This window comes from Dipteris shenzhenensis, chromosome 9 (assembly GCF_047967505.1).
Source record: "Dipteris shenzhenensis isolate YYH24624 ecotype China chromosome 9, Dip_SZ_1.0, whole genome shotgun sequence".
NCBI classification, from domain to species: domain Eukaryota; kingdom Viridiplantae; phylum Streptophyta; class Polypodiopsida; order Gleicheniales; family Dipteridaceae; genus Dipteris; species Dipteris shenzhenensis.
The window spans coordinates 16,611,498-16,627,701 of record NC_141604.1 but is presented as its reverse complement, the minus strand read 5'-3'; the positions used below and the strand labels follow the sequence as shown (position 1 = coordinate 16,627,701).

The window sequence follows — 16,204 nt, the reverse complement described above, 5'->3', positions numbered from 1 at the left end:
TATTGCTACGTGCTATATGAAAAATGCTATATTGGTCATATAATTTAAGAGAGGAAGTTGGCTAGTTTCTCCCACACAAACATATAATTGTAGGTTAAATGAAAAATTATATGTGCCACGTGTAAGTCTTATGCGCTAAATTTAAATTCCTATGTACTAAATTCAAATTTATATGTCTTGAATGTGATTCAAATGAACCTTAGAAAGTGCACCTTGCTTTGTCTTTTAACTTTGGAAAGAAACTATGCAAACTCTGTCCTCACCAAAATGTGTGGTTATGTTGCTAAATGCAAAATACTATGTGATCTTATAAAATTAGGAGAGGAAGCATTCGAATTCTCCCTCCACACTAATGTGTGATTATGTATAAAATACAAATTGCATATTTGCAAAATGCTATATGCTAAAATGCAAGCTGATATGAACCCAAAGAAGGGGATGTTTATTGGTCTTATAATTTTAAGAGAGGAACTGTGCTAGTTACTTTCAGCTGAGGAGTGTCTACACATGTGAATTGTCTTCAGATGTTACTTCTGCAAAAGTTCATGAATGCTGAAGACATGTATTCACCTCCTTTGTCTGATCTCTTGACTTTGATCTTTCTGCCTGTTTGGTTTTCTACCATGGCTTTGAATTCTTGAAATCTGGAAAAGATTTCAGATTTCTCTTTCAGAAAGTAGACCCAACAATATCTACTGTAGTCATCAATGAAAGTCAAGTAGTAAAGTAAACCATTGATGCTGCATGTCTGGGCATGACCATACATCTGTGTGTATCAAATCAAGAATATCTCATGCTTGAGAGGTGCTTTTGTCAAAATTGGATTGCTTTTGTTTACCAAAGCAGAATGCTTTGCAAACTTTTCCAAGAAACTAAAGTTTTGGAATTCCAATTGCCATATTCTAATTTTTGAGCTCTATTGAGCTTTTGAAATTGACATCTCCATATCTCTCGTGTCATTTTGCAAAAAGTGGCATCTGTTGTGGTTGAGCTAACATGGCATGCAAATCTAGTACTGAAGCTGGCATTCTGAACAAGCATCCTTCCTTGATTGCTTTTCCTACTAGCTAATATTCTCTAGATTTGTCTCTGATAGTGCATTCATCTCCATCGAAGATGACTCGATAGTTGTGTTCCGTCATTTGACCAACTGATAAGAGATTCTTGTTGAGCTTTAGAACAAAGAGTACATCTTTTACCAATCCTTTCGTACGAGTGAAATTGTTCATAGGGACAATGCCTTTTCCTTAAACTAGATTCAATGTATTATCTATCGTGTAGATTATATTCTTTTGTCCTTCTAATGGTTTCATCTCTATGAACCATTCCTGATGTTTTGTCATATGAGATGATGTACCGCCGTTGATGTACCAAGGATCCTAATCTGATTGATTGACTTGATAACTACATTCCCCTTTCGAATTGCAAATTATGTCAACATACACTATTTCAGTCTTTTGCATATCCTCGTTTGCAAGAAACATGTTCTCAGGTTCATTGGCATAATGACTCTGATTGGAATGTCCACCACGATGATTTCCCATTCCTCAAAAAATCCCTCGATTGCTGTTGGATTGGCCAACTTGGTCGTACTGCTTCTTGTAGCAATCTCTTTCATCGTGTCCAAACTTATGACAGTAGTGGCACTGAATGTTTGATACGTTGGTGAATGCATTCCCTCGTCCTTATATTGATTTCGTCTTTGCTGATGATGTTGATGTTGCTAAGGATGATGTTGATGTTGATCCTAGCTTTGATGTTGACTTTGTTGTCAATGATGATGACTTTGCTGAAAAGATCTACCTCTACCTCTGCTTCTATCTGAAGCTGTAAATGCTTGATCATTGGAATGACCTTTGCATACGTGGATGGCTTGAGTCCTAAGTTCTTCACCAAGTAACACTGATTGTAGTTCTTTAAGTGTTGGAATTTTTTGTTGAATGAAAATACTCTGGACTAGATTCTCATATCCATCTCCTAGTCCATTCGAGATGACTTAAACCATTTCTATTGGATTCATGGTCTCTCCTCCTGTTGCGAATTGATTGTTGTAATCCTTGATCCTAAGTATGTAAGCATAACCGGTTCCATTGCTATTGCAGAAACTCTGGTTCATTTGTTTCTTAGTGTGAGAATCCAAGAAGTGTTCTTTGACTCGTAAAGAGCTGCGAACATATCCCATGCATCTTTTGATGCCTTGACTGTGTTGGGCTATCCTAGCATGACATCTTGCACATTCTGCCTGATAAAATGATATGCATATTTGTCTTCCTTGTCCCATTCTACTTGTGCTTGAGCAATGGTAGGATCTGCTACAGGTGCGGACACTATTGGTGCAATAGGTGCAATTGTAGATCCAGCTGCTACTGGTGTTGCTGCAACAGGTGAGTAGAGCTATTGCTAGCTGGATCGGACAATGGTCTAGGCGTAGAGCCATTGACATACTCCCATTTTTCTTGAAGAACAAGAATTTTCTCCATTCAGTATTTCCATGTGTCATAATTGGAGTTGTCTAGCTGAGTGAATGCCTCCAAATTGAGGTTGCTAGTTGTAGACATGGTGCAAGAAATGTACTCAAAGTATCTATGAAATCATTGTCTGAATCAATTGTAAAACACTGACCATTTTAAGTGCAGTCTGAATTGTCAGTGAAGATAGAACTGCAATGTATAATCCAATTGGTTACAGGCAAATGATGTCGGGAATAGCCAAAAGGCTTTACAAGGCTTGAAATGATGTGCACAATGCCGAAAAATAGGCAAATAGGTTTTACAATGATGGCATGTGTGTGTAAAATGAAATCACGTGCAATATCCCCTTTAATCAGTCGATCAATACCTCTGATTACTTTAAAGTCTGCTCAATGAACTGTGGAACATCGAGTTTCACGAAATGTGATGATGTGAAACTGCATGTGAGCAAAAGGAATGACTCCGAGTAGAAACTATTTAGGAATTTTTTGGCATGGCTGTGATTGGCTTTTGTGATAAGGATGATCTAATCTACTCTGAACTAAATCGAGACCAACCGTTGAGCGATGTAAAAGCAACAAATAATTCCTTTTCTTTGTTCGTTTTAGCTGTTGGGTCAGATGCGTCGATGCAGAGGCTGATGTGCGTGCAAGAAGTGGATTTGTTGGTGAGGCTCAAAAGTATGTGATACTTGTGCCAAAATGTGCGCATGATGTGATGAGCGTAGAGCATAAAAAATTGAGTGGTTTCCTTTTTGGAGAGCCCTCAAATTCTTCCTGGATTAAGAGATATGGTTTGATCTAGGTGGAGGGGCAAAAGGATGAAATGATGATGTGGCAAGGTGAGTCACATGCAGGGGTGTGCCTGCCAATGGGTGTGCCAATGAAGCCCTATGATGATGTGTCAAATGGGTGCACATGCAATGCACAGTGTGCCTGCAGACAGATTGTGTGCTTGATAGGCTAAGAGGTCCAGGAAATTACCCGAGAATTTATCCCGGACCCCCTGCACATGCAATGCACAGTGTGCCTGCAGACAGATTGTGTGCTTGATAGGGGATCAATGCCATGTGGCAGATGCTGAGTTGGCAATTGAGGTGGTAGTGATGTGGTAGTTGACTTGGTCAAAGGATGACGTGCCGATAGGTGATGATGTGGCACTACAGTTGACATGGCCTTGATGATATGGCTATTGATTGGTCAACTCTAATGATGTGGCCATGTGTGCTATGTGTCAAATGAGATGTGGTTGATGACATGGTAGACTGATCTGCCACATGTCATTTGTTCGACCACACCTCTATGTGGTTAGACTGAGGATAAGGTGAGACGTGTGTGTTGTAGCGTACGCCACGTGTCACTCTTTTGGAGGACAATTCCCGAAGGAATCGATCTTCTGTGCAAAGGTTATCCGTGCTCGTGGAGAATTCGTTGGTGTTGTTAGGAGGAGGCCGTCCATTTGGAGTTGTTAGCTGTTGTTGATTGGAGGCCAAGCTGTTTATTGACGTGGGACTTTCAGGAAGGCTGAGATACGGGCTGGGGTCTTATTGGGATAAGTTGGGGTTGCTGGTCTTTGGAGTTTACTACTCCGTCTGGTCATGGAGAGGGATCCGTTGACAGAGGCCGTAGGAGGCATTGATGCCGTCTTGTTTCGTGGAGGTGGCCGTTGTGGCAGAGCTTGCAGGACTTTAAAGGAGCCGATTGATGCTGCTAGTACAGTGTTGGAGCTATGGCGCTGGAGCTATGGTGATGGCAGAAAGAGTCACTGCAGCCCGGTTGCTAGGAGTTGAGGCTATAGACGCTGCTGAAGGCGATGAAGACACGTTGTGAAAGGAGAGACGGGACTGTTTCATCTGCTATAACAGCGTCGCTTAGTTTGCTGCTGCTATAGTTGCTTAGAGAGTTGAAGCCTTGGTGGCTTTGGCGATTGGGAGGTGCAGAGGCAGGTGGTGGATGGGGCCGAGAGTTGCAGATGGAGGCTGAGTCGTGAAGTTAGGTAGTGGCGCTGACCAGCATGCATAAGGCTTCCAAGAAGGCCAGTGATGCTAGAGTTCTGTCGATGGGATCCTTAGATGCTCGCTTAGGGGTAGCCGACAGGTTGAAGGATGCTGCAGATAGTTGTAGATAGGTCTCTGCAGAGCAGGAAAAACTTGGAGGCCTGCTGTAGGGGATGTAGAAGTCGCTTTAGTTCTAGAGTAGAGGATAGACTCTTACGTATCGTTTTCTCTCAAACATTCTTAGCTCTCTTCTTCACAAAACTAAGGGCCTTAGCACATGGATGGGGCTAGCGTGGGTTTAGGATGGGAATCTTTTTGTCATCATTGCTCCCATCCTACACCAAGTGGTCTAGGATGGATATAGAATATAATGGGAGTAGCCACTTTTTCTCCCATCGTAGACCATGGTCTCTAGACCCTGGCAGCTAGAATGGGTTTCTCTTTTTTAGGGATTCAAAAACATGCAAAGATGACATGTATCTTTGTCCCCAAGTGGTCCCCACCTCCTAAACACATGAAATGATGCCATGTGTCCTCTTCCTCCTAAACCCATCCCTAGTTCTTTTTTTGTTAGCACATGGTGGGATGGGAATAGGATAGAAATATGCATGGGACCACTTGGGACCACCTTTTCCCATTCCCATCCTATTTCTTCCCATGTGCTAAGCCCCTAAGTCTCCCTCTCATAGAATGCACTCAAAATAGTAGAATAAGATATACTTTAAGAATGGATCTCTCTCGATGAAGATCTCTCCCTATCTTTCTCACAAACTCAATGAATCTTTCTCAGGTTCTTTCATTAACGGAATGAAAGGATGCTCACTTAATTTCTTGATCAATCTCTCTCACACTAGGATCGCAATGCCTCAGTGGAAGCTAAGGGAGCTCTAATACCATGACAAAATATGAAGAGGGGAGAAGAAAAGAGTGGAGATGAGGAGAGAGGGAATAGCTAGAGAGCACACCACAAATGACTAACTAAACACTAGATTTAGTTGAAATTGTAGAGTATATACAAACCCTTTTAGGGTTAGGGTATCTAACCCTTTCCTTTATAGCACTCTATTGGGTTACTGCTATGCACATATTGAACATATGATGTTGAGATGATTCCTCAACAACCTACCCTAGCATGTCCTATAATAGAGAGCACTGATGGGAAACCCTATAAACACCTACATTTGTCACAGCAACAAAACTATGAGGCCTTGTTCCCTCCACATAAGAGAGGAATGCAAGAGAATGGTGAGTGTTTCCAGGCAATCAGTGTGAGTTACATGAATAATACTAGCATGATAATAAGCTAATATGAATGCAAGAATGCAAGTTCAAGGTGCTTTGAGTTAAAAGACGTCTCTCTAAAAATTGTGGAATACTCCCCTATCCTTACAACAACTCCCCATAAAGTTGGAATTTGTCTATCTTATGTCTTCTTGTTTGTTTCTTGGCATGCTTTGAAATCTTCAAGATTGGTTATTTGATATACTTTTCTAAGACACATCATTTAAATGTTGTCAATTTTTAAGGTAGTATTTATCACATTTTCTATTAGTGTTTTTTAAAATAGGATTCCCCCTTTTTTTTGTGCTTGCTTGATGCAAATATTTCCTTTCATATATCTTTGGCTTCTTTAGATGGGTTTTTGTACTCTTCATGCGAATGTGGTTACTTTTTGCGAGTGCAAGGTACTTTGATTACTTCTTGTTCTTTGCTTATTGGAAGGCCTCTTTTTCTTTTCTTAGACTATGCATGTAGCTTTTCTTGGTTGATAAATGCATTTTCCACTTCCATTCTTTGACCTTTTGCTACTAGAAGATTTTATTAAACACTAATCCTTGAAAAAAAAATACTTCTTTATATTCTCAATTTGCCCAAATTGATGCTCTTTTTGTTGATGTTTTCACGTGAGTAGTGTGTCTATCATTTACCATTTTCCCACTAATTTTACCATATTCATTTCCATAGGTCCTTATTTTAAATGTCTCAATATTTTCTTAATTTGATACTTAGAGATTTTGAATTTTTACTATCTCCATTTGCTTGTTAATTTTTCATGACTTTTGGTTGGCTTGCATGTGACTTGCATTTAGTTTTGCATTAAATTTATCATCCAAAATCCTCTCTAGTTTTGCAATTTTTGTTCCATTTAGTGTTCTTACATTTTTTTAAATATGTTGAATGCATCACTAGTTTTATAGTACTTGCAAAATCATAGGCTTCATCCAGCCTTGATCTAGACATTGGGAATTACCTTCTATGAATGATACGTAAAGTGTAGAAGATCTTTAAATAACACTTTGTGATATTATGGCAACATGGGGTGGGACTAACAAAAAAAGTAAGGCAGGCTATAGACTAATCAAGGTTGATCAAACTTCCTCTACTTGAGTGGTGGTTAACTTAGTGTGAGTTCATCGACCATAGTTCTTTGACCTAAGTATGGTTAACTTGACCTAAAAGGCATGTCATGTGGTTAACATGGCATGATGACATGGTAGATACTGGAATTTTGTTGATGTGTCAATGTGGTGACAATTTACATTTACGCAGTTGAGTTGATGTGGTAGTATGGGGTTCTCCATGATGATGTAGTAATACATTGGGTCTCATAATGTGGTAGCGTGCATGGAAAATCACACTAGCTAGGAGATCATGTTAGGTGCCTTGATGATGTGGCAACTATATGCCACATGGAATTGACAATTTGGGGCCTAGTAACCCAAGAGGTATACCTTTAAAAATGTAACCATAAGGGGTTCTTTAATTTACTTGATTCACAAAAATATATATGCAAAATGATTTTTTTCATTCCACTAAATCGAGTACAAATTTGTATAAAGGGAAATGAATTTAGGATCCATATTTAAGTAAGGGTTTAAATATTACCCGTTGAACACAAACATTTTTTACAATTTCTCCCTTGAACACACATTTTATATGAGTTTTCCAATTCATGCACCCGCGGGCATAGTGAGAATGCCTCTCTATGTCCATCAAGAGGTATTACATGTTTGGCTTTTTTTTATTTTCTATGATTGGATAGGTTTGATATTGTTACTATCATTCCATTTGTATTGCAACGAGCACTCAAGGTTTTCCTAAAACCTTTGTGTCTTTTGTAGAGTGTAAATGTTGCATAGGTTTGTGTGCTCAAGCACCTCAATGTAGTTGTTCTTTGGATACTATGCATGAGATTGGACTTTGTATAAGGCAAATAATTGCTACTAGTACACAATTGTGCATGGTGTAAGGGATTTGTGAGTCCTTCCAAACATTTCTAGAAGTCTCGCATCCACCTATTCTAGCATACTTAAAAGTAGGTGATGCACAAGAAGCTCATGTGGGGAATGGAAGGAGGAGCATGAGGAGAACGAGCATGTGCAATTAGCAAGAGAAGAGGAGCAGGAGGAGAAGTATGAGAAATTATTAAGAAATGGAGGGCTAGGGGATGAGAAAATGTTAGAAGGGATGGTGATGCACACTGTTGAAGAATATTATGAGAGGAAAAAGGGAGAGGATGGGGAAAAAGGGAGAAAATGGGGGAAGGGGAAGAGAGTGGGACTCCATGAGAAATGTGAATTTAGCATAAGAGGGAAATGAGGGTAATTTTGGGAAATCATAGGTCACATCAAGCGAAAGGACTCATTTCTCTACCATAAAATGAAATTAAGGTATACTTTTGGGTTATACATGAGAGAGCATATTTGCATGAAGTAGAAGGACCCCAATTCTTAATAATTGGCCTCAAGGTAGGTGGGGGTATCTTCCATGTGAGCATAAAGGGACAAGCCGTTCAAATGGGTGAGACACCCTTTATCCACAAAAGTCAAAACCCAATCTACTAATGTCAAGATTGGGTGAGTCATAGGCTTAAATGGACCTTTCCTAATCTTACACCACACAAGTTCCCAGTAGATGACTAGGTGGAAGGATGGCACAACGATGCTTGTCGCCTCATCATACCTTCCAATTTCAAAGATATTCATCTTGAACTAAGCACAACCACATAATGCACTCATGGGGCCCTCCATGTGGAATGATGGGCATGAGTGAGAAATCACCATGCATGTTATTAATTACTACATTTTTTAATGATTACACATTCCCTCCAAGGCTTGGGATGCATAGATAAAGCCTAGAAATGGAAAGGTTTGAGATGTTGCTTTTTAAAAGTGTTCCCCTCATGTGGCTCCTAAATATTTCGAATAAGAAAAATGTCGTTTCTCCATCTCCTTATAGGATCTGCTCGATGTTGGTAAGAGCTTCTTATCTAATTGATGATCAAGGCGATTGTTAAATCATAGAACGAGGTCATCCTATTTTAAATGTCACACAGTTCTTCTCATTCCAAGCGTCTACATTCAAGTAGATATCCTTTCCTTTTTTGATATATGTCAACATTTGCGGCTATTATCTTTCTCTAGTAAATTTTTTTAATTTTGTAGGTTGTTTAGCTGGTTCTGACTACTTTTTAGCATCTTTATCTATGTAATTTTCTCATTCTACCTTAGTCACATTTGTTTCCCATGGACTCCAAAACACCATAATAATCTTCCCAATGGACTTACCAAAAGACCACTTGCTTCTCTTTGTACCCACCCACCCATATGCTATCAAGTAGTAGAGATGCTTGAGATGCAGAACTAATACAAAGCACTCCATTAACAAATCAATAGCATCATTAATGAACTGAATGTGATTTGCATGGGAATGTCAAATCGACTACAAATGTGGTCAAAGATGAAGTCAAATACCATGCAACATACTAATTGGCAACAAGTAAATACTTTATCTTCCAACCACTCACCAAAAGAGGACCAACGAATCCCACCTCCCATTTCTAATAAAGTTGCTAAGCTTTCAAAAGAAAGCTCTTGTCAAATTGATGTTTGAAACATTAGAAAGATATGGTTTTGTGTTACCATGTGTGTGGATGCTTGATCATTACAAGAAATGGTCAACCTTTAATGGACAAAACACATATGATTTGACACAGCCATTGGACATGCTAGATACAGGGTTGATACATTATTGCTCGGATATAGAGCTATTGAAAATTTCTAAAAGCATTATCTTATTGCAAAGCAATGCAATGGAACTTTTTAAAAGGGTTCATATGCTAAATAGAAAACCCATGTTCATCAACGAGTTACTATTGCACAAGGCTTCATGCTCGTGTCACATGAGTACTTGTTATTCCTTGAGTTGCACCAAGCATCACAATTTGCTCCTTGCCTAAATGTCCCCCTAATGCCTGCACTACCTAAGCACTTTGCACTTGTAATCGTACTAATTGTTCTAGAAAATAGAGCCCTCTAATGGATTTTCTTGTGGATTGAATTATACACGGAATTGACAATGTGTAACTACTAGATGGAGTGAGTGAGGAGCTAGTCCTTAGCATCCAAGCTTGTTGGTTTTCTATGTCTTCTAAAAGAGTAAAAAGACAGCTACCATTGATGTTGTCTAATATATGGTCAAAGTAGTTAGTGCTGGTACATGGAAGAAGTGACGGGGTCTAGATGGGTTAGGGCAGTGCAACATCAAAGGATAGGGGGTGTGATTGATTCTTATCATAAAAGGTTGGACTACAAGGTCCATTACATAGTCCACTACATTATAGAAATCAATGTGTATCAATATGTCGTATCTGTGTGTGTATCCTGTGTGCATATGGATTATAGTACATGTTAGTGGCTAATCTTAGACTAGTCATGGCAAGCCTAATAGGATTCGTATATTTATGCCCATAATTTTGCCGTGGTGTAGTTGCATTGTATAATATAGGTTGCTCTCTCTCTCTCTCTCTCTCTCTCTCTCTCTCTCTCTCTCTCTCTCTATGAGTGTTAGCCCTGAGCGCCTGACACGCTTCTGTTACTTTGCTACTCTAGTATTTCATTCACTAGCTGAACATGTTAGCGTTTTAGCTTTTGCTTTCAGTTTTCAGCAAGGGTCTTAGTGAACCCTTTGCTTCAGCCCTCAGTGGCTTGTATGAGGTACTTCTAGGACTCGCACTTTGTCTCATAGGTCCGCAGGGCCTCTCACTCCGTCTAGTAGCTACACAAAGTTAATTCCATGTATATAATCAAATCCACGAGAAACCCACTAGAGGGGTCTATTTCTAGAACAATTAGTATGATTATGAGTGTAAAGTGCTTAGGTAGTGCAGGCGTTAAGGGGGACATTTGGGCAAGGAGCAAATTGTGATGCCTAATGCAACTCAAAGGAATAACAAGTACTCATGTGACACAAGCATTAAGCTTTGTGCAATAGTAACTCTTTGATGAAACCCTTGGACCATGTCCTATCTAGGATTCTCGCTTTTGTGAAAGGGCTACATAGGTCAACTTTATGCCTTTTTTAACCAAACTCTACCCAACAATGGAGGACATTTCTACCACTAGTTCCACAATATTTACCATAGCACACGTGGAAGAGGCCATTAAGAAAATATAGATTGGCAGAGACAAGGATTATGAAGATCTTCGAGTAGATTTCTTGACTCATGGTTGTCAAAATGCAATATGGAAGTGAAAAACACAAAACAAAACTTGAGAGAAGCAAGAGAAAGAAAGAAAGAAAAACTGGAAGATCGTCACGTCTAGATTGCTAAAGCTCGAAGGCGAGAACAAGGCTGAAGGTGGTGGTGCCATGAGGTGCTACCTGAGATGGACATGTATACTAGGATGGTGTGCGGAAGCGGAACCGGACCTGGTGGAGCAAGAGCAACTAGACGAAAGGATTTCGACATCGAAATGTTCCAAGGGACTACGACCAAGTAGTTTCTAGAGCATCGTCATTGACCTGTTGGCATTAGGCCTACATGTGTCGGTGAGAGGGGGTGTTGGAAAGGTCACCTCCCCATCTATAAGCCCCCAATGAGGAGAGCATGGAGGAGGGAGACCTAGGGCATGTGTCCAAGAGAAAAGAAAGAGAAGGGGCTGCCACATGGGCAACACCTCACATCAAAAGAAGAGAGTAGGGTACTTGGCTGATCTGCAGGAGCATTAAGCGGAGCAGAGGACAGCACGGTTTCAAGAGAAGAGGCAACAAAGGCCGCAACAGAGAGCGTCAGCAACAGGACAGGTGGCGGGGAGCATCAAGCCCTAGATCTTGGCCCAAAGAATGGCGGATTTGGAGCAATAGCATGGTGCGATATCCCGAGGTATAGGCACCTTGTAGGTGAGCTATTTGGTGCTGGCAGGTGTACGACATGCAGCAGGGCCTTGAATATGGCCCAATAGGGCGAGGCAAACCAGTAGAAGGGGTCGGCCACATGGAGGAGATGGTTGGGCTGGTTGGAGCCAGCCAACCAGGCCAGTCATATAGGGTTGACCTAGGGGCTGAACCCCTGCCTTGAAGTGTAGGCCAAAGGCCCTAGAAAAGAGAACCCAAAGAGGCATTTATAGGGCTAGACTTGCAACAGCCTGGTCGACCAAAATGATGCTGATTGGTCGGTCACTTTTGGCAGACCTGGGGCCTATAAAAGGAGGCCCTCATAACTCATCTTTTGGAACAGCACTTCAGAGAGCAGGAAGGTACAGAGCAGCACCAGTTGGGCCTATGACCAGGAGGTGAACTGGGCTGAGCAGCTACCGACTTAGCTCACAGAGGGCTGCCTTCCTAGGCTATACACAAGCAATAAGGTAGAAGGATCTAGACAAAAAGTCTACATACGCTCGAGATGGAGCACGCGGGCTCTAGTCTAGAGATATCCGACAGATAGTAGAAGTACCTTGTGGTAAGATCAAAGTCGATCTATTTCTATTTTGTTGTGTCCATAGTTTTGGACGGAAATATATTGTTTTGGTGGCTTCTATATCTGGCTGGTTCATTGTCTATTGATGAGTCTGCACATCTATATCATGCACATTAAGTAAAGAAGTTTGTGATTCCACTCTCTATGTGAGCTCCTGGGCTATTCTATCAATCTTCTACTGTGCGTACCCTCTATTGGTCAATTTCTAACAAAATGATGTCTAATGAATGGTCAAAGTAGTGACTAGATGGGTTAGGGCAGTATAAAATCAAAGGATAGGGGCGTGTGATTGATTCATATCATAAAAGCTTGGACTATGACATTGATCGTCTGCCATGTACATGCAACCGATACCATTACATAGTCCATTACATTATAGACACTTGATGTGGCCCATGTATATATCTAACCCTTTCCACCTCTCTAGACCATTATATACGTTCTTCTCATGAGTTTTACACCTCTAGTACATATTTTCCATATTGTATGACTGTGATTCTAACGTGTATTCTCGATAACTGGTCCTAGCTTGAGGCCTCGAAACAATAGTATCTCTACCTACACTGCATATTTAGGGATGTCCCCATAAAGTGCCATTGAATGGGTAGATAAGCTTGGATCAAGTCAACAAACTAAAGAAATAAATTGCACCCCTCTAGTAGCTACAACTAACTTTTGTGCTCTCCGACTAGACAAAAAGAAAGATTGTATTAACATCTACAAACGACATCAGGGGTCTATGAGACAAAATACAAAGACGAACTAGTGACTACTTCTTGATCACCAAACAATCAAGGGAGCACGAAGAGCCACCTTCTCCGGAGTTATCGTTAGAGCATACTCCCACCATCCTACCAAGGTGTTAGACACAGAAGCTGGGTGGTATAGAAGCTGCGTGCGTGCGTGTGTGTGTGTGTGAGAGAGAGAGAGAGAGAGAGCCTATTCACATCTTCCAAATACTAAAACGGTCTATGAGACAAATGTAAATTGAGGCATGTCATCATTATCTAGTGTAGTGGAGAAAAGTGTGGTCAATAAATTTGCTTCTAGATCCATGTCTATATATTCAATCTAAATCCATCTTCATTGTATACTCAAGATCAAAGAATGAAAATCTTGTGAATCGAGTTGGAGAAACACGCCTTTGGAGCAAGAGTATGATCCATCACCATTGTTTCACAACACTCATAGAATATGTTTAGAAGCTCATGACAACCTAGCTTTTGTTTACCTTCTAAATGTGCCAATGCGATCCCTTTGAGCAAATGCAATGATTTGACAATTGATAATATCTAGTTGATTTATACAATAGCTAACATGATGTGTGTGTGCAATAGGATGTTGAACTAGGAGATCTGCTCACCTATGTAAATGGTCCTACCCCCATGCTATCTTCTTCCTTCCCCTTTTGGAAAAAGATCAAGAACTCGAAGACACGCACAAAACATTAACATCTTCACTCTTACTTCAAGGGGACTATTTTTCTCTGTGCTATGTATGTTTCAATTGTAATTACTGTGTTGACCTATAGTGACACCCCTTGTGCAACAATATGTAATAGTAGCCCCAACAATGACCTTAATATATAGAAGCCATTCGAGACCAGCTTTACACACATATGTATTGTTGAAGAGGGTAAGGTAATTAGAGTAATTTCTCCTATATGACTTGCTTAGGAAGAAAGGTCATAGAAAGTAAAATTGTAGGCTGGGATGATAGGTAGATCATTTTTCTACCATTGTGATGTCTGAGAATTTGTGTCAATGCTTTGGATTTTCCAAAAGCATTAAGAAACATCTTCAGTTTAGTTCTCTCGGGTCTGTGATACTATACAATATATTTCAAGTCTTGATTGCACAAAACCTTTAAACGCGTGACTTGTCTTTTGCTCACCAAATTTAAGATACGAAGCAAGCAAGATTACTTGATGCTCCAACTCATATTTTACAAGGTCGCTCAGAAGATCTTTTATGGGGACTGATAGAAAGATTTTTTACATGAAGGTGGAACAATTAAGCAAAAAACTGTTTACAGACACAATTGCTCTGTTTACCAAGAATCCTAGACGAGGACTAAACGTTGAAACTCCTAGATAATGGCTGCAGATTCCATTTAAGACCCTAAACACTCGGCATTTTCCCCAGAGTTGTTGCATTATTTGTCCTCCCATTAGATGCCACCCCATCTCATGAACAAAAGGAAAGAGAGGAGTAAAACATCATTCAGAAGCCATATCATCATGATTCACAATATCTACAAAATTTCCATGATTATATGAGAAGATTGAACAAATGGGCTATATTCCAGCTGCATATGACATTTCCGTGGACTTGGTGATACCAGCTGCCTAGAGTCGCGAGCTTGTGACTCTCTACCAAAATGCAACTTTAAGAGTCTTGCCTTAAAGTGTACACAATTTAAAGCATACGTACAAATAAATTGCTCGGAGTTGCTTTGCTAAACAAAGCTCCAGCTGGGTTGGTACTATGTACAAAGCCTTACATGTTCACTGCTGCTTGAGCTGGAAGGTCAGGTTCGATCTCCATTTCTCCTTCTTCAGATATTGTATGAGTATCCTTCGGTACGTACATGCCAAAAATGAGACAGTTCCAACAGGAAATTGTTAGGGTCAAAGAGCTAATTCCGAAACAATCTCTCACGAGCACTTTCTTTGATTGATCATTTGAGGACACTCATGCACTAGCACAACACATCTTCAATATTGCAAGAAGCATAAGGGACTATATCTTGAGCTGACATTGCTCAACACTTTCAATGCCCAAGATTTGAAGCTGTCATGCAGCATAAAGAATCTAAGGAATATTTACGCTACACATGTAAAAGAGACATTCAATTGGCAAGCAGTTAGCAAAACAGTTCACCAAATATAATGCAAATCGTCAGTGCACATCGAGCATACAATTTTCAGGACTTTGATTTGCTGACCATGAACAATATAATCAATTGAAGTCACAATATAAGTTGCAACCAGAAAGACTATAAGAAAGATTCAAAGCATCAGAGAGAGAGAGAGAGAGAGAGAGAGAGAGAGAGAGAGAGAGAGAGAGAGATGGAGATTTGAATATAGGGGAGGGTAAAGATTCAGCAGAGGGAAACCACATGAAGCCGCCTGCTCTGAAAGGGAATGTGCTTCATTAATCTAGGCTTACGAACCCGGAAATTGCTTCTGCATATTAAAGCTAAATAGCAGCTAATAGGCGAGTGAACCTCAATTCAACTCAGCCTTCAAACTAGATATTGGACTGAGGAGCTTATTGAAAGTTTAGCACTAACGAGAAGCTAGGGTGGCTCACCCTCCATGATTTAAACTGACAACACATTAGGAAAGGCACGCACTTATTAGACTTGGCCACATCCAAGCATACTTCAGGTTACATTGCTTGCTAACTAGCTGCTACCCAACCTAGTCACCCACTAGCTTGGCCTATCACTTTAGTCTTGGAAATCTATGCATGCTATCTTAAGCCAGCTCTTCGATTAGCATGTGTCCTCCTTATTCCTCCTTGATGCTGAAACACAAACGGCGTTGTCCACCCAAATTGGTCTGTGAGCGTACAGAATTAATTACACATCCCTAATGCATGTGTATGTATAAGTTTTATTATAGTGTGTCATATACCTACGAGGAAAGTATATGATTTACTCTTGGGACACAAGTTATAATGGTAAACTCTATGCTTGCTTCTACTTTTATCAATCTCTATTCCGCTTAGTCACAATACTGCACCAACCTAAGAAAGGACATGTCCCAAGGACAACAAATGCAAATGAGATCAGATAAACTGAGAACCCTCCAGAGGACTCTGAAGTTACGAGCATTGTGAGCTAACTCAAAAAAAGTTTCATGTCCCCGGTACTGAGAAGAAGATAAGCTAACAAAATCATCAATACCAGTATGGAATACTTAAGGATGCATGTTGTATGGAGCAACGTGTAACTGGCTAATGCGATGGAAGT

General features: G+C 40.2%; 1 protein-coding gene across 1 annotated transcript in view; it reads right to left on the bottom strand.

The window, feature by feature from the left end:
• Positions 1-14,369: 14,369 nt before the first annotated feature.
• LOC147898283 (CLP protease regulatory subunit CLPX1, mitochondrial-like) overlaps positions 14,370-16,204 on the bottom strand; it is a 36,301-nt gene continuing 34,466 nt past the window's right edge. Inside the window, exon 16 of the mRNA XM_087378767.1 lies at positions 14,370-14,802. Coding sequence (XP_087234893.1) covers positions 14,725-14,802 — 78 coding nt within the window. The 3' untranslated portion in view covers positions 14,370-14,724. The remainder of the gene's footprint in view (positions 14,803-16,204) is intronic.